We start from the raw sequence: 21,252 nt of genomic DNA on the forward strand, positions 1-21,252 counted from the left end.
CTTCGTCAGCATTTGGAAAGAAATTTAACAGGAAAAGAATATCTTCCATTAGTTTATGTATTTTATGATATTTATGAAATACAGTAAATTTATTGTCATAAAACACGTTACATCGAGGTACAAAAAGTGGACAAACATATTATCAAATAATTACTGATTGTTTGTGTTAAGATTTCAGGAGACTGAAAACGAATATAACCTTGAAAAGTAATGTTTTATTATTAATGTTTGGTCCATTTGTGTTTGTAAACTCTATTATGTCTGGTCATATCTAGGCTCTACTTTAAAATATGGCTCTATTCTTCTATCTTCACTCTTATAAAAATAACTATTTTTCGCGAATTTTCCACTTCATTTTTGTTTTCCAATTTTAATATCATTCACTAAAATGTTTCTAACAGTTGCAGCGTTTATTCATATTGATATCCATATTATCATTCTATAAGTATCATAATTCCCTTTCAACGGTAAGCTTGAGAGTCTATGATGCTAACATTCAAGGTTAGATCCTTGCGGTTGGCATAATCTAAATTGTAAAATTGTATACATTTGTGCTTAACACTGATATATACATTTTTATCATCTTTCTTATACCAATGGCTGCTGTTTAACTATCACTCTTGAACCAAAACACAACTTCCACTATTGATAATACCACAGAATTTCTGGCTTCGTCTTCAATACTACCTTTTTTTATGATAAGTGAACATACGTTCATACTCTTACTCACTTTTTATTGTTATTATTCTTGAATGTTTATTTACATCAGTAATTATTTGTACACCTTTACAACTCTTTTAAAGATTGTTATTTGAGTGCTTCTTAAAAGCTGGAGATAATTTATCATGGTTACCAAAACAGGAACGGCTCTGCCGTAAACATAGTGTTATCGTATACTTGTTGGTTTAAAACCCTTGGAGTGACATAACAAGTACATTTCTTGTATTAATTAATGAATAGTAATTTATTTAGAAATACCATTAACCCTTTTCTTGAGATTGTTCATTATAAAACATTTTATGAAAAGATAGAATGAAAGAAACAACCACAGTTCAGTCTTGATAACAAAACGTGACCTTTGGCCTTTCTGATGCATTCATTTGTTTGAAAAGTAATTCATTGGGCAGGAGGAAAGAACGTTGATTCCAGGTGTGGAAGCTCACATCGATATTCTCTACAATCAAACGTGTTCTTGTTATAGCGTAAGCACCACGTGTATTGTATTTATGTTTTTGGTTTTTTACTTTTCTGGAGGACAAAATGGAAACATAATTTTTTTGTAAACAAACCTGCGACATATTTTCAACAGAAATAAAAAACATGAATAACTTTACGCGTTTGTGTATATGTTAAATGCAAAGTTGCGTGACAGATTTATAACTGTGAGCGAAAACAAAACATAGTGTAAGCAGTTTTATGTCTAACACAATCAATCACGTCTGTTGTTCTACGTTGGGAACTTTATCTGATGAACGAATTATTAAGATAAAACTAATTTATTAATAATGCATTTATATTGACATTTATGACGTGTCTGTGTAAAAAAAATATTTTGCTTGCATTCATCATATTTGACTTGAAACTACATTTTTTTCTAGCATGAGATAAAGACTAGCTATATTATATTATGCTTTAAATACCTTTTAGAAGCTGGCGAGGCATGATTATAACTGATTGCACGTACCATAATATATTGTCCCCCTCTGCGACAGCAGTAAGTCTTCGGATTTACAACGTTAAAATCAGGGGTTTGATTCTCCTTGCTGAATACAGCAGATAGCCCGATGTGACTTTCCAATAAGAAAAACACACTAATACACATAAAACATTAGTGTTAGACCTATTATATTTTTAACACTGCACTCTTTATATGGTTATTTAGGGATTTTCAAGCATTGGAATAGTGTACAATAATACTGTTGTTATTTTGATCTGTATGTCTCTCTATAATTATTGTATTAGTGACGGTTTCAGGCTTGTATTATTTGTATAATATGTAAGATCGTTAAAGAATGACGCTGAACATAATCGTAAAGTATGAACCTCTGTTGTTTGTTCTTTGATGCCTACTGTATCAAAATACGAAGATTTTGAGTCCTTATTGAAACCTTTAGTAGTGCAAGATATTGGTATAATCCAATATAAAACTAGGAAGCTTTAAATGGTAAGAAAACCTGATGAAAATCAGATTCTTAGTTTTGTATGAAGACGGAAAAACAAACGCACAAACGTGAGCTGACTTTTAAAACTAAATGCTACTGTGAGAGTTAGATTGTATTGTACCTCAAAGTGAAGTATTGGTTGTGTAGTTTTGTTTTGTTTTCTCATTAAGCTTTGCAAGCGATATATACTATTTTGACAATATATTAGTTTCCAATATTTGTATGTTGCGCCTTTGAAATAAGCCTGGCTAAAGTCTCAGTTATAAAGCAAAACAAAAAGTAAACACATTCTGTCAACATTTCATGCCACAAAGAATTGTTTGTTTGTTATCTGAGTGTCGCGAAAAGCTTGCCATCGCCACACACTACCAACTCTTAGGTTACTCTTTTACCAACGAATAGTGGGATTGACCGTAACATTATAACGCCCCCACAGCTGAAAGGGAGAGCATGTTTGGTGAGACCGAGATTCGAACCCGCGACTCTCAAATTACGAGTCTAACGTCTTAACCCACCTGGCCTAGCCGGGCCTAAAAATAAAGAAATAGAGTGTATTATATTATTACACTTCATACATCATGAACGTTCTAAGTCTACAAGTCTACATTTGTTGTGGTATATTTATTGCCTTTTCTTTTTCACTTGAGGTAAACAATACTCAGTGAGTTGTCTAACAACCATTTGTTAATGTTTGTTCCAAAACTTATAGCAAACAGTTATCTTCAAATTTCAAAAACTAAGTTTTAGTGAACCATGGAGTGTTTATTTTTTTATCCTATATCATTGAATTGGTTCCCTAGCTGGTACATCGGTAAGTTTACGGACTTACAAGGCTAAAATTCCGGGTTCAATTCCCCGCGGCTTTGCTATAAGAAAAAAACACACTCATTGAACGACGAAATAGTTTTAATTACCGAATTAAACTCCTCCATCCGACAAATTTGCTCTACTAGAGAAAAAGAAAAGTTTTAAATAAGTAGAAGTGTAGATGGTTCTTATCAATGTCAATTTTATTGTATATTACTACATATAGGAATATTTCAGTTTAATCTAGCTAGAATTCCCTATTGATTGAGTAAGTTTTATGCGACGGAATTATTTTCTATTTTTTTAATATTAAATAAGTTACTTTGTTGTTAGTCGTTGTTGTTTTTAGAGCAAAGCTACACAGTAGGCGATGTGCGTTTTAAGCATTGTTGAGAACTGAACCCCAGACTTTAGCTTTATAAATGTGAAACGATTTTGATAGGTAATCAAATATATTAATTCTACTATCAGAGAAATTTAAATACAGTCCTTTGTTTATACGTAGCTAAGCACACAGCTACACAATGGACTATTTAACCAAGGGTATTAAAACCCGGTTTATAGTGTTATAATCTTTCAGACTTACCGCTGTGCCACTTGGAGCTTTATGTAAAATATGTACTATACAGATTTTGTTTTTTACTTTTTTAGTAATTTGAACTCCATACATTACGACCTTAAGAGGTTTTCTTCATGTTACATTAAATCAGATATATTATTCTTGAAATGTTTCACAGTATGAACTATAAACTCAGTAATAAAAACAAGTTGGACTGAAGAGGACGCATGAAAGTGTCGATTATTGTATCGAATTAACTTGTTGTTTTCCGTAATTGCAGATCTAAACTTTATTTTAAACTGGCCTGGCATGGCCAAACGCGTTAGGCGTGTCACTCGTAATCCGCGGATTCGCGCCCGCGTCGCGCTAAACATGCTCGCCCTCCCAGCCGTGGGGGTGTATAATGTTACGGTCAATCCCACTATTCGTTGGTAAAAGAGTAGCCCAAGAGTTGGCGGTGGGTGGTGATGACTAGTTCCCTTCCCTCTAGTCTTACAATGCTAAATTAGGGACGGCTAGCACAGATAGCCCTCGAGTAGCTTTGTGCGAAATTCAAAACAAACAAACAAATTTTAAACTACTTTACACCGTATTGTGTTTTTACCTATTATTATTACCCAGATAACCCAGATTATTTTGTAAGCAGCTTAACCACTTAGTGCTATTTATAAAACTGTATTTGTTCTCCGAGCAATAAGCATAACAAGCAATTACTATGAGTCAACAACAGAAATTACTACGTAATATTTAAAATTTATAGATTATCAATTTAGTCAATCATGTGTTTCATGTAGATATTCTATTTGCAGGCAAGCAGCTGGGCCAGGAATGTACTGCTGTTGAACAATGCCAGTTACACAACGGACATGCGCACTGTGTGCAAGGCGTATGTGTCTGTCAAGAAGGTTTCTTTCATGTTCAAGACATCAATGGTACTACATGCCTTGAGGGTAAGTATACTCGTGCTAAAATAACATTACTGATTATCAGAAAAGCTAATGAAACGCAGTTTTAGAAGAAACAGGACACTTGGTAAATACTGAAAAGGAAATTTCTTTCAGAAGCATAAGAACATAATCATGTGACATAGCATCAATAAACGAAAATAAAAAAAAGAAAATGTTAGACGTATGCTGAAAAGGTAACAAAAATAAGTATCTATCATATATACCTCTGAGCATAAGTTTTTGTTTTTTGATATTTTATACAAAAGAGTTGAAGAAAATTGTAACAGAAAATTACACTGTTATCTCAAGTGAAGACTAATAACACTGTGCAACAAATTTCAGGTTCAAAAAAAGTACAAGTTAAGTAAGACTTGTTTCTGGGTCAAAAAATTGTCCTGATTCTGAATCTGACCTTTATTCCTCCAGATTACGCACCGTTTTCCTGTACCATGAACCATATGTTTTATAATATACTGCAAAATATCGCGTATTGAACACAGCATTACAAATACTGAAAGCTACAAAAAACAAAACAAAAATTTAGTTGGTATAACAAAACATTTATTGGTTATGAATTAAAAACATACACCTGTCAGTTTAAACAACTTTTGTTCTTCTAAGCCTCTTGTGTGGAGTGTGATCTTCTTTTTTTATACCCCAGCAGTAGTCTGCCAACATGCCAGGGTTCCATTTTCCTTTAAATCGTCGCTCCATCACTGACATATCCTGATGGAATATCTTTCGCCATGTTCATCACTCACATCACCAAGATTTTCCGCAAAAAAATCGAAATGAGAGTGGAGCACATGAACCTTTAGAGACATGTTACATCGAATATCATGATAATGACTCAGCAGATCATTCACAACTTGCACATAGTCTTCTGAACGATGGCTCCCCAGGAAGTTATCACAAACTTTCTTGAATGACTCAAAGGCAAGCTTCTCTTTTCTCTTGAGATGTGTGATGAAGGTTTCATCAAGTGCAATTTTTCGAATTTGGGGACCTATGAAGATACCTTCTTTAATTTTAGCTTGACTCAGGGAAGGAAACTTCCCTGCAAGATATGCAAATGTGGAGGATTCCTTGTCCAAGGCTTTCACAAATTGCTTAAACAAACCAAGTTTAATATGCAAAGGTGGTAAAAGAATTCTATCACATTTCACAAGTGGTTTGTGCATGATGTTGTGTTTTCCTTGCTCAGTTTCATCTCGGATCGGCCAATCCTTGCGTTCATAATGTTCAGTTCTTGCTCTGGAGTTCCATAAGCACAGGAGGCAGCAAAATTTAGTATAGCCAAGCTGAAGGCCAGTAAGCATGGCCACAACCTTGAAATCTGCACAAATATGCCAGTTATGGTCATCATACTGTATGCTTGTTAGAATTGCTTTCAGATTTTCATATGATTCTTTCATGGTTGTGCTATAAGCTATGGGAACAGAAGGCAGAGTGTTACCATTGTGTAGCAGAACAGCTTTGATGCTGTCCTTGGATGCATCTATGCAAAGTCGCCAGTTGGTGTTATCATATGGTATTTCCAGTTGCTCAAAAAGTTCAGTGATGTCATTACGAAAGCATAAGTCGTCCTTCATGGTGAATAATGCAAGCAGATCCTCTGTACGTTTCCTGTACAGTGTTATCTTCACTCCTTTCTCAAGAAGATTACGTTCTTGAAGCCTTGATACCAGAAACTCACTTTTGTCTTTGGTTAAATAGAGATCCCTGCACAAGTCATTTAGAGCCTCTTGGGAAAATGGTATTGGTTTATTCTCGCTTTCTGGATGATTGGGCTCCACATATTCACCACTGGAATGTTCATCTGCACTGCTGGAACTCTGCATTTCTTGATCTGGAGGTTTGGGCACAGGAAAATTTTCTGAGTGCTCTACTGGGCGCATTGCTGATTGCAAATTTGGGTAAAGAATGTGTTTCGTTTTCTTTGCTGTAGTACAGCCTGTAAAGTCTTGCTAACAGAAATAGCAATCATTAGAGTGATCTTTCTGCTCACGCCAAATCATTGGCACACCAAACTTCATGTGAACATATTTTCCTGCATTCCAGGCACTCAATGTATTTCACACATGTAAGGCAACACACATGAGGAGTCCATGACTTGTCCTGGTCTCCTAAGTCACAAACAAAGTACGCCTTGTACATTTTCTTGATATGGCGTGTAATACTGCGCTTTTCTTTAGCAAAAGTTAATTCCCCACATATGTAACAGAATCTGTTTGGATCATTTTTGCACTGTCTTGCACTCATTGTTGAAAACAAATAAGATCTGAAAGAAAAAAATAAATAACATTAAACACAAGCTTTGACGTATAAAGTATTAAGTGATAAACTCAATTAAATATAAGCACACAATAATAAACCAGAAAATGTGATTTTAAACTGTACTGTGCTATTTATCATATCACATTGTAGGTGTTACTAAGATTGGTCTCTAGCCCTGGTTTGAAAACCATTTTACAATGCGGTAGAGAATTTTATTTAATAATGATGACAAAAAGGGTATACAGTGACAATTCTGCAAAAACCATGCCTAAGTCAACAAAACGAAGGCCAGAAATGGATTTCCCATGTCATTTTGCATATAAAAATGGCCACAGATCTCTTGTACTTTTTTGAGTGTTGCACAGTGTAATTATTAATGTGATGCATTGTACATGGTCGCTGGTTCGAATACCCGTCACACCAAACATGTTCGTCTTTACAGTTGTGGGGGCATTATAAAGTGGCGGTCAATCCCACTATTCGTTAGTAAAAGAGTAACCCAAGAGTTGGCAGTGGATGGTGATGACTAACTGTCTTCCCTCTAGTCTTATCACTGTTAAATTAGAAGCGGCTAGCGAAGGTAGCCCTCCAGTAGCTTTGCGCAAAATTCAAAATAAACCAAACCAAAACCATATAGAGGTTTTCTTTTCAAAACACTGTGCACATTCTATTGATGAATTTTTTGTTGATTATTCCAATGTAATTTTCTATTCATTATCTCCCCTCATGATGTTTGTTATTCAAACTACACTTCATTTGAGGATGAATGTCTTTTAGTATAAAACTCAAATGAACTTACTAACTCAGTAGTATTGCATCATTAGAAAAAAGCCGTATAATTTATTTATTTATTCACCGTTTTTAGTAATGGTATTTTATTTCTCTTACTTGAGAATTATCTAACTGCTTACAAAAATGAGAAAAAACTTTGGTACAAATCGATGATGTTGAAGACTTATCAGTTTTGGAGGTTGTTTTTTGTGAAACCGAGACAGACACAAAAGTTAATTTGAACATTCTTTGATGGTACAATACAGTTGGTGGATACCTATATTCTTACCTTAATATGAGCACCGCTCCCCCCCCCCGCTAGTACAACGGTATGTCTTCGGATTTACAACGCTAAAATCAGGGGTTCGATTTTCCTCAGTGGGCTCAACAGATAGCCCGATGTGGCTTTGCTATAAGATAAACACACACACAACAAGAGCACTGAATCAGTATCTGAGATCGTGTTTCTAACAGCTACATTCAGTTGTTGAATTCATTTGCTAGAATGTTGGAAAGGTCATGTCGTGTTTAATATCTGGACATTGTTTTTCTGTAGTAAGAAGTGTTAATTTAAAGAATTTGTGAATATATGCATTTGTTATCGACATATATTTCTGATCACAGAAATAATGTGTAAGGATGTTAGCTAGATTTTAGTAAGTTATACGTGAAAGACTAAGGTAACTTGTGATATGTACGTCCTCTAACGACGAATTCATGTAAGCCAATTCTTAAACACTTTCGCCATACTATACGCCACTGTATTTATTGTGTGGAACAATGGATAACTATTTTTTAGACATGTCTGCCCCTTTAATCAATTATGGCGGTCCTTTACCTTTACTCTTTATTGTTTAGATGTAGGTGCTGAAATCATCTTACAAATAAACCTTGTATATTTCAAGAAATATGTAATTTTCCCCGCCTCATGGTATGAGTATTTTCACATTCATTAAATAAATGCCATAAGCCTTCTAAATGTATCTGCATACATCTACTCAGGGAATTTTCATCAAATATTAATCCCAAGTAACAAAATGATAGGTAGAAGATATGAAGTAATTATAAAAGTATCATTTGTTAAACCACAAAAGAAAAGCTAAAATTAAACAAAAATAACTGTTACGTATTATAATTTATCTCGGACGGGTCTCCGATTTATTATGTTATTTACGTTACGTTCTACAATTTTGAATAAATAGAAATTTTAATTTAGAAATTAATTGAATGTCAATATGTATCAGATGCACGATATTTACTGACGAAATTGAAACATAATTATCTTTCTTAACATAAATGTATTTTAATATATAAAATGTAATATAATTTATAATAACAGTTATTACAAATAATTATTTATATAGAGAAATTTTACAAACTCACAAACAATATTCAGTCTTCTATCTGGTTTGGAAATTAATATTTTATCGACGGTCCAAGTCCACGACAGGCGAATTAATTCTGAATTAACACTGTTACACTTCTCTTGACGAGAAAGCAAGATAGCCCTATTATAGGTTTATAAGCTCAGTTTTACCGAAAAAAGATATCTAACACATTCGTAGAAATGCTAACTTCCGAAGTTAATTTAATGAAATTTATAACGTTCGAAATCGGTAAACGTTTCTGGCCAAATATCTGTAGTTTTTCGTTTAATTATCGTTTGTCGCAACTATAGTTTTCGAAGTTTATAGTATACGGACTGTAGCTTATCAACAAATTTCAATTGCTATCACTCCACGTCTTCTATAGCTGGCTTTTGTACTTATTAGGCGAGATTCTCGATAGCTCAACAATATTCGAAGACTAGCTAATGTTATAGTCAAACATATTTTATTGTTCTTACTCTCGAAAATCTTCCTCAAAGTTAGAAAACAGGTTGGACTTACGCAATACACATCCAACAATATACATCACATGCACCAAACTGAATTACATGCAGATAGTTAAACAAATGTGTAACAGTAAATCTGTTACATAACTTAGAATATGATTTTCGCCAGTCATTAGAGCGATCAAAACACTTTCTAAAATGGCTAATTAACAATGTAAACTTCATGGATTATATAATATATATGTAGATTATATTTGCAAAAGGCTGAATACGTTATATTAAACAATTTTGAATATGTAATTCAACTTCTTACCAAAAATCACAGTTAATAAAATAATAAGTTGGAAAGGAATGTATCGGAACGACGTTGTTTAGCGTTACGTAGATAGCATGATACACCGAAAACTTATCCATTTCTACAAAAGTATTTAACTCCCCCTTCCGATGAAAAATATTGATTAACTCAGATCAAAAATATGTATTAAGATCGAGACTTTAAAACTCACTCTCAAATAAATCAAGAATAATGATATTTTGATTCCAAATTTCAAAAAAGCAAATTTGGAAAGGATGCAACAAGAACTATCTGTTGTGAATTGGACCGCTGAGTAATTTGGAGACTGAGCAAAAGTGGAAAATGTTTAAAGAAACATTTTCTCGATAATCAAAACAATTATACTCCTTAGAGAAAGAAAAGGGTTAATGGATATAAAAAATAGGTTGACTGACAAAGGATACAAGAGATAAAAATTAAAGAAAACATCACAAATTAGGAAATTTAAATTGATTGGTACTATAGAAGACCAAGAAAGAAGGTAAAATAATACATTAGGATTTAAGAATATGTATAAAACAAAATTGGCTGAAAACGTAAAATTAATGATAAATTAGGGTTAAACAAAATGTTAGTATGGGGATAGGACTCCTGAATGATGGTAAAGGGTGGCTTGTATCTGATGCTTATGAAACGGCTAGGTTATTAATTCTGCTTTTTCTTCAATTTTATTAAAGACTTAAGCAGAATACATCTTGAGTAACTGATAAATAAAACAAAGTCGAACATGACAATTGCATAAATTCTAAGCTCCTTAAAATAAAATTGAAAAGTTTAAAGACAATATTTACCCGAGGGTTCTAAAGAACGTCAAGGATAGGATATTTGAGTCACTTGCCACAGTATTTTGTTAGTCCTTGAAAAGTAAACAAATGTCTTTCCTATCTTCAAGGGAGATAACAAAAGTTGTCCCAGTAAGTATAAGCCTATTAATCTTACATGTTGCAAGAAAATTGTAGAAAGTTTGATGAAAGATACTTTACGAAGTCATTTAATAAAGTTTAGAATTTTGTGAGTAGTTTGTATGACTTCATTGAGGAAAAATCTTGCATTACAAATCGTTTGACATGCTTTGAAAATGTTTCTGCATATGTCGATAAGGATAAGGGTGTAAATTTAGTGTATCTAGATTTTCAAAAGCATTTAATAAAATGTCACATAAAAGGCTTGTAAATAAATTTATCTCTATAGGTGTGAGGGATAAATTAACTAATTATATAGAAGAGTTACTTGATAGTAAAAAGCAGATTATTGTTCTAAAAGGTGTTTGTTCAGACTAGATTAATGTTGCTTGTTGAGTCATAATTTGAATTATAAGTAAAATTTGAATGGGAATAACCTTAACAGTGTCATGAAAGAAAAGGATATTGGTGTAATGATTGATCACTTCCTTATGCCATCCTAGTAATGCGCTTTTGCTAATGGTAGGGTAAATCTGATTTTAGGTAGTATCTAAAGAAATGTTAAATACAAGACTGAAAAGGTTATAGTTTCATTGTATCGGTCACTGAAAAGCCATATTTAGAGTATTGTGTTTTGTCTTGAGCTCCTTACAATAGGAAGGGCATTGAATTCTTAGAAAGGGTTCAGTGAAGGGTTACTAAAATGGTACCTTGGATGGAGGGTTGTCATATGCAGAGAAATTAAGATCGCTTAAAGTGTTTTATCTTGAAAAAGAAGAGTTAGAAGGAATGTGATTGAAGTGTTCAAGTGTGTTTGTGTTTTCTTATAGCAAAGCCACATTGGGCTATCTGCTGAGTCCACTGAGGGGAATCGAACCCCTGGTTTTGGCGTTGTAAATTCAAAGACTTACCATGTACCAGAGGGGGACAAAGTATTTAAGATTTTAAAAGGAATTGATAATGGCATTGCATAAACATTTTCCATACTTAACAGCGAGAATTATAGAACTAGGGAACACAGCCATAGATTTAAGCAAGGTAGAAGCCTTCTTCAGCTAAGAAAATTTTATTTTTAGTTTAGGGTTGTTGGCCTGTAGAATGAGCTGCCTGCGGATGTTGTGGAGGCAGTAAAGTTTAGTTAGTTTAAAAGAACCTTGGTAAATATATGTATGAATGATAAAGGCCAGCTTTAATATTTTTAATACTTTTATTTTGGCTTAGAGGATGGGACAGCTGAGATGGGTCAACAGGTCCCTTATTGTCCCTAAGCATTATGTTAAAGATCCAGAAGGAACTCACATAACACAACATTTCTCACACAAAAATAGAACGAATAAATTGAAATAAAATACAAAGACAAATTAACATGATAAAAGTTTACGCACACAAAACAAAGAATATCCAAAGTGTAATGTTAAACGGTATTATTCTCTGGTATAATAGATTTTGGGTGGAAAAGGCTGAAACACCTGCTGTAGTCGTAACTTAATTATCAAAATTATGGGTACGTTGCAGTAGCCTGTAAGTCTCTCCTACGATGTGTGAGCTATGGTGGAGACCACTATAATTCAGTTTGTCCAAAATAGTATAAAACCCCTCTATGCTGTAATTTAAAACAACAACACACCACGAACTACAAAAGATGTTCAAAATATAAGAACATCAAAACAAGAATTTACAACATAATAGCATCAAACACACAGAAACAAAATAGAAAATACATGTCCGTAAATCACGATAAAAAACAAACCACAAAAATATCACTTTTATCGACATCAATAACACACCCACAACTTCATTTACAGAGTTTACACCTTTATTTACTTAAGCAGCAGCAATACGTTTGCAACTACACAATAAACAAATATATCATCCAGTTAACTAAATAGTCACAACTGAAAATAACTATTGTATAACACATATAATATAACTAGAAATCAAAGAAATGTTCAACCAATAAATATCCAGCTCTAAGACATACCAAAAACTAAAATCAGTAGGTTAGATTCCTCTCGGTAAACTTAGAAGATAGTCGATATGGCTTTGCTAATAGGAAAACACACACATACTTACAAATACAGAAAACAACGTATTATAGAAGCTGTCAAAAACACATTTATCGACTTCACCAGAGGATATCAAAATCCTCAAAATCGGCAATACATCATTACTATACTTATCGAAATAGCTAAGAAACATTTCACACCATTATTTCGTTATATAATTCATACATGCATGAGCTCTCTCCTCACCTGAAACTTCATACACAATGCAACAATATCTAGAATAATTTACCAAACAAATCACCTTTAACTAAATCTTACCAGTTAGTGTAATTAATATCAATATTTGTGCGGTAGTATCATGAATTAATCGTATAACATTTGTAAGTTAACAAAATGGGTTTAGAAAGCACCTGACTCCCCCAGGTCGCAATAAGCAATACGACCAAACACGAACTCAGACAGATCCCTTACTCAGATCCATCTTCCCAATAAACAGCATTTGGCTTACCTGGATCTTCAATATTACAAAAACAGTAAGCGTTACTTTTATCTCGTGTAGACTTTTCGAATGAATATTTTAGGGTGTAGATTTTCTGACTCGGACTAGATATAATCTACATAATAATAATGTTTCACAGTTGAGTAAGTCTCATCGAACCATTGACTTTTCAAATGTCATACAGTCTCTGCAGCATACATGCAGCTGAACTTACATCCTTTGGTATGGTATAGGTTGCTTTGTGTAACGTAATTGTTCTGATCGTGTATACCATAACAGAGAAACATAGTAATAAATATTTGCGAATTGTTGAGTTTTATGATTGTGTTAAGTTTATGATGTTTTAAATGTATAACGTTTAATACCCAAAAATGTTTTAAACAGTTTTAATTCTAATGCTGTTAGTTTAATATAATAATTGAATACCCTAAAAATAATTTTTTGTATATATTTTAGGTAAGTTTATATATTTCAGATAATTAAAATTGTCGTTCTGTTGCTTCAAAGTCGAGAGAAGGATATATTACTCTCTCTTAACTTCTTATTGTTTGGTCTATAAAATAACAATAAACGTTAAGAATATTGTATTAGATATTTCATTTTGAATACTCCATCGAGTGTTTTAGAAAATATGTATTTTTTTCATTGTTAAGGACGTTTCGTGGATACAGAAGACAAGATGGGCGTAACAGAAGAGCCCAAATCCAAAGTACAAACTAAGATGATTCCCATCGTTGTAGCCTTGGGTGTAATGTTCGTCGGTATATGTGTGGCAATGCATTTATTCAGCAAGTATGTCTCTAACTTTTGAGTCACAAATCATGAATTTATCTTCAATGACACTTTTATATGTGGTTTCTTCAGGGTTAGTATACGTAACTGTTTGATATTCGTACAAATTTCGAAATAGAACAAAAATTGTTATTTCTAAACATATAGGGGAAACTGCAAAATCACATCAGTTTTGTAAAACTTGTCCATTGGATCAATTTGGCGTACACAGTTTTTAATGTCTCCATCATTAATTTTAAAAATTCGATTACATTTCCCTGTTAAACACAGAGAAACTGATCTTAGCCTCCCTGAAATACCTAGAGTTTCATTGAAACTTCAAATAGGTAGGTAGAGAGACAGACTTAATAACTTTCGGAATTCTGTTTAAGTTGTGTTTCACCTCGTAGCTTTAAAGTCAAAACTGAATAAATATTCACACAAATCTGTGTTTTTTTATGGTTCAGTTTTCTAAATACATAAGTATGATAATGTATAGTTGATATTATTGGTTGCGCAGAAATAAAAAAGTGTAAAGCTAGAATTACTGATGCTGCTCAAATAATTAGTGGATACAATTGTTGTGTAGAAAACCATCATCAAAACATGGATTGAAATATTACCCTATATTATTTGCACACGTTCTAAAAACTTGTATTGCAAACACAGTTTATTTAAATAAAAGACTTATTTTTGCTACGAAATGTTCTGCTTAGTCATGAGAGTTTGGAAACTACGCTGTCCTTTTATAGTCCAGATGACAGTAGATATAAGTTACTTTATTATTCATCTTTTCTTGACAGAGCCCGATTTCGGAATCAAAGGACTATCTTCAATTCACCTCACCCTCGCCTGATGCACATCAAGGTTGGCCGAAATCAGAAAAGCTGCAAGCGACGCACGAGCCTTCAGGTTACTGACTGTCGTCAACTTAGTAGTATGAGCTCTCAACCTTCATTTCACTTTTCGCGTTCTGGTAAAAAAATCACACCCTTGTCCAAACCTATTAGTTGCTATTTTAATATACCTTTACGTATAAAAGAAAACTGATATATATTTATATTTTCTAAGAATACACTTTATTTTCCTCCCATTTGACTATTAAGTCTTTATATATATTGTACTCCATCTCTTCCTTATATTATCTTTATATATATAGTACTCCATTTCTTCCTTATATTATCTTTATATATACAGTACTCCATCTCTTCCTTATATTATCTTTATATATATAGTACTCCATCTCTTCCTTATATTATCCTTATATATATAGTACTCCATCTCTTCCTTATATTATCTTTATATATACAGTACTCCATTTCTTTCTTATATTATCTTTATATATATATAGTACTCCATTTCTTCCTTATATTATCTTTATATATACAGTACTCCATCTCTTCCTTATATTATCTTTATATATATTGTACTCCATCTCTTCCTTATATTATCTTTATATATATAGTACTCCATTTCTTCCTTATATTATCTTTATATATACAGTACTCCATCTCTTCCTTATATTATCTTTATATATATAGTACTCCATCTCTTCCTTATATTATCTTTATATATACAGTACTCCATTTCTTTCTTATATTATTGAAATACAGTAATTTGTTAAGTATAAAAGAAAAAATTAATCGATAATTATAGTACCCCGCTGGTACAGCTGTAAGTTTACTGATTTACAACACTAAAATCAGAGGTTCGATTCCCCTCGGTGGACTGACCAGGTAGCCTGATCTAGCGTTGTTATAAGAAAAAAACACACACGATAATTATATAAAGAGACGAATATTTAACTCGTTGAAGTTGCTGAAGGTTCATGAGATACTTAAACGTAGCATATTCAATGAAGATAAAAAGCTTTAGCCTAGTTCCCCTATTACTCTTGAAAGTTAAAATAAATATAATTTTGTACTTAAGCAATTTGAATGAAAAGTTAACGATGCGTAAGTAATGAAATATTATTTATTGTAGTTAACAATAAAGATTGTACTTTATAATGACATATTCTTAATTGGATGATTTAGCCAAATAAGGATTTTTCATGGGTTGAACTAAATAATAAAAACATTGAAGATGAGATATTAAAAAAAATAATAAGTAAAATAAACTTTAAACAAACTAGAAAATCCAATATTCGCAAGCGCATTCCTTTATCTTCCTCGAACGTCTCTTTCAGTTAGATTTTCAAAATACACTAGAATGCAAAAGAAAGAGGATGGTATTGAAGATACTGGAAAAGGCATAAACTAAACATACGTACTTCAAGGATAGACACTTAACACGTAATCAACTCGAGCGTTATTCGTGAGAAAGATGTATTGGAGCATAATTAACTGTGACTTTATTATACTGAGAACAGTTAATTTCTTCATAAGTAAATTTATTCACAATCACAAAACTTTAGAGGTACATTTTGGGCAAATAAAATTTATTCTTCGACATGGTATATACAATTTCAAGCATTTTATGTACCAAAACCCTATTTATAATAACCCCTTTAATGTATGCACACAGATATTACGTCTGTAGGTTCAGAAATCCTGGGCCAAGCATGGCCAGGTGGGCTAAGGCGTTCGACTCGTAAGCCTAGGGTCGCGGGTTCGAATCCCGGTCGCACAAAACATGCTCGCCCTTTCAGCCGTGGGGGCGTTATAATGTGACGACCAATCCCATTATTCGTTGGCAAAAGAGTAGCCCAACAGTTAGCAGTGGGTGGTGATGACTAACTGCCTTCCCTCTAGCCTTACACTGCTAACTTAGGAAAGACTAGCGCAGATAGCCCTAGTGTAGCTTTGCGCGAAATTCAAAACAAACTTGGTATATGTATTTAGGACTAACCTAAATCTTTTCAGCTGGTTAAAAGCTTGTGACACATTATTGGAATTACTGCTGAAAATATAAATATCAGCGAGAGAACCTAACTGAAAAATCAATGTAAAGGAAAAAATTATTTCATACACTCAGTGATGACGAGAAAACCCACTTGTAGAGAAAAATATATAAGTAAAAACGGCTGGTTTGGGTTGAAACTTTTTTTATCCAGAGGAGTGAACAACGTTTCGACCTTCTTCGGTCATCGTCGGGATCACGAAAAAGAGTTGGCGGTGGGTCTTGATGAATAGTTGCCTTCTCTCTAGTCTTACACTGCTAAATGAGGGACAGCTAGCGCAGATAGCCCTCGAGTAGCTTTGTTCGAAATTCTAAAACAGATAATCAGAAATCATATTATCTACATTGCGATTTTATTACCTTTCATCTCTGTTATATCAAAAGCAAAGCACAAATCCCGAAAATGTTTTTTCGTCTTTTAGTCGTGGGCTTCTCACGAGATATATTTATACAAAGTCTCAAATCGATTGGTCTAAAGTTGTTTGTTTGTCCCTAATTTACCAGTGTAAGACTAGAGGGAAGACAGCTAGTCATCACCACCCACCGCCAACTCTTGGGCTACTCTTTTACCAACGAATAGTGGGATTGACCGTCACATTATAACGCCCCCACGGCTGAAAGGGCGAGCATGTTTGGCACGACTGGGATGCGAACCCGTGACCCTCAGATTACGAGTTGCACACCTTAACGCGCTTGGCCATGCTGGGCCTGGTTTAAATATAAAGAAATAGCAGGCTAAAAACCCAACTTTTGCGAAATATTTTGATCTCTAACACCTGTAATATCCCAAAATAGCTACCTACTTTTCCGGAACCTCATACACATGAAATTCCCAGTGTGTCATAAATATGAAAACTTTTAATAATATATTTATCAAGGATGCTAAATACAGATTAAATCACCCATTTGTTCTACACTCGAGTTATTTACATATCGTGTTCCTTCGTACGAGAAAGTTATTTCTCTAGTGCCAAGTTAAATCTTGTAAGAAATTGGAAGCTAATGAGAAAACCTAAGCCTATTTTAAAGCAGTGTGTTTAAGCTGTATAAATGGTGTGACAATTGAATTGTTTTGATCTGGAAATATTGCTCGTACCCTTGATAAAAGGAAAACTACATTTTATTTTTTTTAATCATTCATTTCTCATTTTTGTGGTTAAAACAATCATTTTTTGTGACTTTTGAACAAACAACCATCGAAGCACAAGTAAAAAGAAAATGATGTAAAATGCTATCATTGTGTTAAAAATATTTTTCCCCAAGAAAGCAGTACTGGCTGCTATAGGGAATAGTTCATTAATTCTCTGGAAGTGAATACTACTTTTTAGTTTTTATTTTTAGAAACTCATCATGAAAGTCAAGATCCTCTGAACTATTCTAACAAGAGTACCGGAAGTAGCGTAGTTGGCACCCCAACATCGCTACCAATGTCTTCTTCCGACGACGGCAGGACAGTCAAAAAGGTGTTGTATCAGATTTCATGGTATACAAAAACTAAAAATGGAGTGTATAAATTCTCGTTTTATTCATCTTCAACATGTATTTAAGTTATTCTTTCATCTGTTTTTCTTACGTTTCATATCAAGTATAGTTTCATGAAACAGAATATATCTTATTAAATTTTCTGCACTTTTGTCGTGTTTTTTCATTTAAGATAGCGTTTGGAAGCTGTAAAAGAGCAAGACGCTGACAGGTACTAAACAATCCTATTTGTTTTCTTATTAATTCACTAATTTCTCTATTGTACTTAATTCTATACCGCATGCAAAAACTAACCTTTACAGCAAACCTAAAACAATCAAGACTTGGTACTAAATAATGCATAAAGGGATAATTGTATTTTATTATTGATTGTTTTGAGTGCATAATTTTCTTAATAAATGCTAATGTAAAAGGTTTCATTTCAATTTCACGTCTAATTAGCCTTTTCTAAATTGGGACTGTAATTTTGCATATCTGCTGTTTAGTGACGTGTCTTCATGTGCGGGCATAGTAAAGAAGCTATATTTGTCTTAATTGTATTTATTAGCATCAAATACCCATGTTCTACTGTGAAGTTTAAAGAACTTTTTATTTACAGAGGCGTCAGTGTGCAGATCACATAAAGCTCCTCTATTATCCTTAATTATTTATATATCTCAAGAAGGGTCTCTACCAAAACAAAAACGAGGTTATGGCACCCACGCGTGGTCAAGTACTTGTCTCACATTTAATATTGTTAACTTGTGAGTGAGAGCCTCAAATATGAAGCCCCCGTGATCCTGAAAGAGGAGAGAAGAAACACAAAATCGGATGCCAGATTCAGGTTGAGTGACCCTAAATACTGAGTTTTGTGCGACTTTTTGAGGACGTTTAAGACCCTTTAATAGGGAGCTACGCCATATAAATAAAAAAAACCCGGGTCACACCAAGTTTCCTTGCTAATTTTGGTCCTGCTAGGTTTAAAGCTGTAATAGGAGTTTTTGAAGAAACAACTAGTCAGCGTGAATTAACATAGGATAATTTATTCAAAACAAAAACAAGCAAGGTCAGTAGTTAAGTTTCTGCTGAGTTATTTCATAAAATGTATAAACGTACACAGGTTGGTATGGAGTTGAAATATTGATCCATTTTAAAAAAAAAATCATTTACTGTTTTTGTTTGGAGATAGAGTCAGAAGAGAGGTTTTGGACGTTTCGAATTACACTAGCTTACTGCTCACTTACTTTGTGCGTGATTAGGTATTTTGATTTCTTGAACTGCTTTCACCACAACCGATCCGTAAACTAATATTCAATTCTACATTCCATTATAATACATCCTTTTTCTTCTCTGGTCAGGGAACAGTTAAGAGGACCAAGGCGGACGTAAAGCCCCTCGCACTAAGCTACACCGTTGTGCCAAGCGGACCCAGCTCACCCACAATTATAATTTCGAATAAAAGAAGCTCCACCTTTACTGCATAATCCCATCCGACCAAAACCGAGTCTGAAAAGAGATCTTTTCTCAAATTGTATATAACGCTATCAACACTTCTACTAGCATTGTATGATTCAATTTAATGATGAACTCCAGTCAACCAGACACTTCACAAGTTGTGATAGTGAGATTCAGATTGAAAAGAAGCTGTTATAAACTTTGTAGCAGTATAGTGTCTCATCATTTTAGACACGCATACTAAACAAATCGCATGCATTATTGAACAAATGTTATAATCTACTCACTAGATGGGATTATGTTTGAATAAAAAGGGATTTTAAACGTCATATCTTAACCTATCTGTATCTTACGTAATTTCCAGTTAATCTATTTGAAGCAACAGTAACATTATATTTTAACCCTATGAATTACCAGTGTTTCTACATATGAGACATAAGGTATTTATTTATTTGGACAACTGATATTGGGCATCTTACTTTTTTCTCTATTAACACTGCTTCTTATTTTCAATTAGCCGTTTTGAATAAAAATTACACGAATTTCACAAATACATAGGAAATAATTTTATAAATTAAACAAATTTGTCCTCTATAACTCAGCGGTAAGTCAGAGGGTTTATAATGCTAAAACTCATATTCCGATATTCGCACTGAACAATGCATACATGTTCTATTGTGTATTTTTGTGCTTAGCAAAAAAAAAAAAAAAAAAGAAGCAAAGAAGAAACCTGTTTCCTTGAAAGATTGAAAATTTTCTCTTAACTTTATGTTTAATATTTTTAACTGAATGAGAACAATAGACACAGAAGCAGTGGCTTTTCTCCAGATAGATTTACAAATTGCTAAATAAACTTAAGATTATTTTAGTGAAAGTATTTGAGAACAAAATATAATTGGTTAATGATCTATGAATCAATTTATTTTGAAAGTTGTGAAAAGTTAGCTGTGGTCTTCTCGTAACAAGATTGGATATTGTAATTTTTTACTATAACCTTTCAACACCTTCACAGAAGTGTTCTAACGTACGCCTCCAGAAGGCTCTGGCCAAGGAATCGAATATTTGTAACGAAGCAATTGAAATTGTTTTGTAAATGTTGAAAATTTTCAAGAAGTATGCCATATTTGTTTTATGTACTTGCGTGGTTGTGTAGGCAAATATAATCTATAATAACTTACAAAGAGATACATGTACACACTTTTATATATATAAATGTGTGTGTACATATGCGCATGCGTACAGGTATACTTGTATTCAGTGAAGGTTTTTGTGTTTGTATGTACACCAGTTAATTCTATCAGTCAAAAATTTTTTCTGCCTGTACCAACTAGTGAAATACATTGGTAAGAAAAATTATTGATAAAGAACCTATAATAAAAGGTATGCAACTGGTATTTCATATTTATCCACACTTCGATGTAGAGTTTGTTTTAAATATCTGAGATTTATGCTTGTTCAAATAAAATGTAAATTTTTGCTCAAAAACTAATAGAATTTGTAGTGACATAAATTATTTCAAACGTGCACAAATATTATTTGTTGTTAATAGAAAATCCGGCCTTGCTT

General features: G+C 33.2%; 1 protein-coding gene across 1 annotated transcript in view; it reads left to right on the forward strand.

The window, feature by feature from the left end:
• The window catches only part of LOC143238250 (uncharacterized), a 73,507-nt gene extending 53,005 nt beyond the window's left edge, over positions 1-20,502 (forward strand). Inside the window, exons 3-7 of the mRNA XM_076478324.1 lie at positions 4,338-4,478; positions 13,752-13,890; positions 14,673-14,845; positions 18,112-18,233; positions 19,590-20,502. Coding sequence (XP_076334439.1) covers positions 4,338-4,478; positions 13,752-13,890; positions 14,673-14,845; positions 18,112-18,233; positions 19,590-19,715 — 701 coding nt within the window. The 3' untranslated portion in view covers positions 19,716-20,502. The remainder of the gene's footprint in view (positions 1-4,337; positions 4,479-13,751; positions 13,891-14,672; positions 14,846-18,111; positions 18,234-19,589) is intronic.
• The last annotated feature ends 750 nt before the right edge of the window (positions 20,503-21,252 follow it).

Source organism: Tachypleus tridentatus, chromosome 13 (genome assembly GCF_004210375.1).
Source record: "Tachypleus tridentatus isolate NWPU-2018 chromosome 13, ASM421037v1, whole genome shotgun sequence".
NCBI lineage: Eukaryota > Metazoa > Arthropoda > Merostomata > Xiphosura > Limulidae > Tachypleus > Tachypleus tridentatus.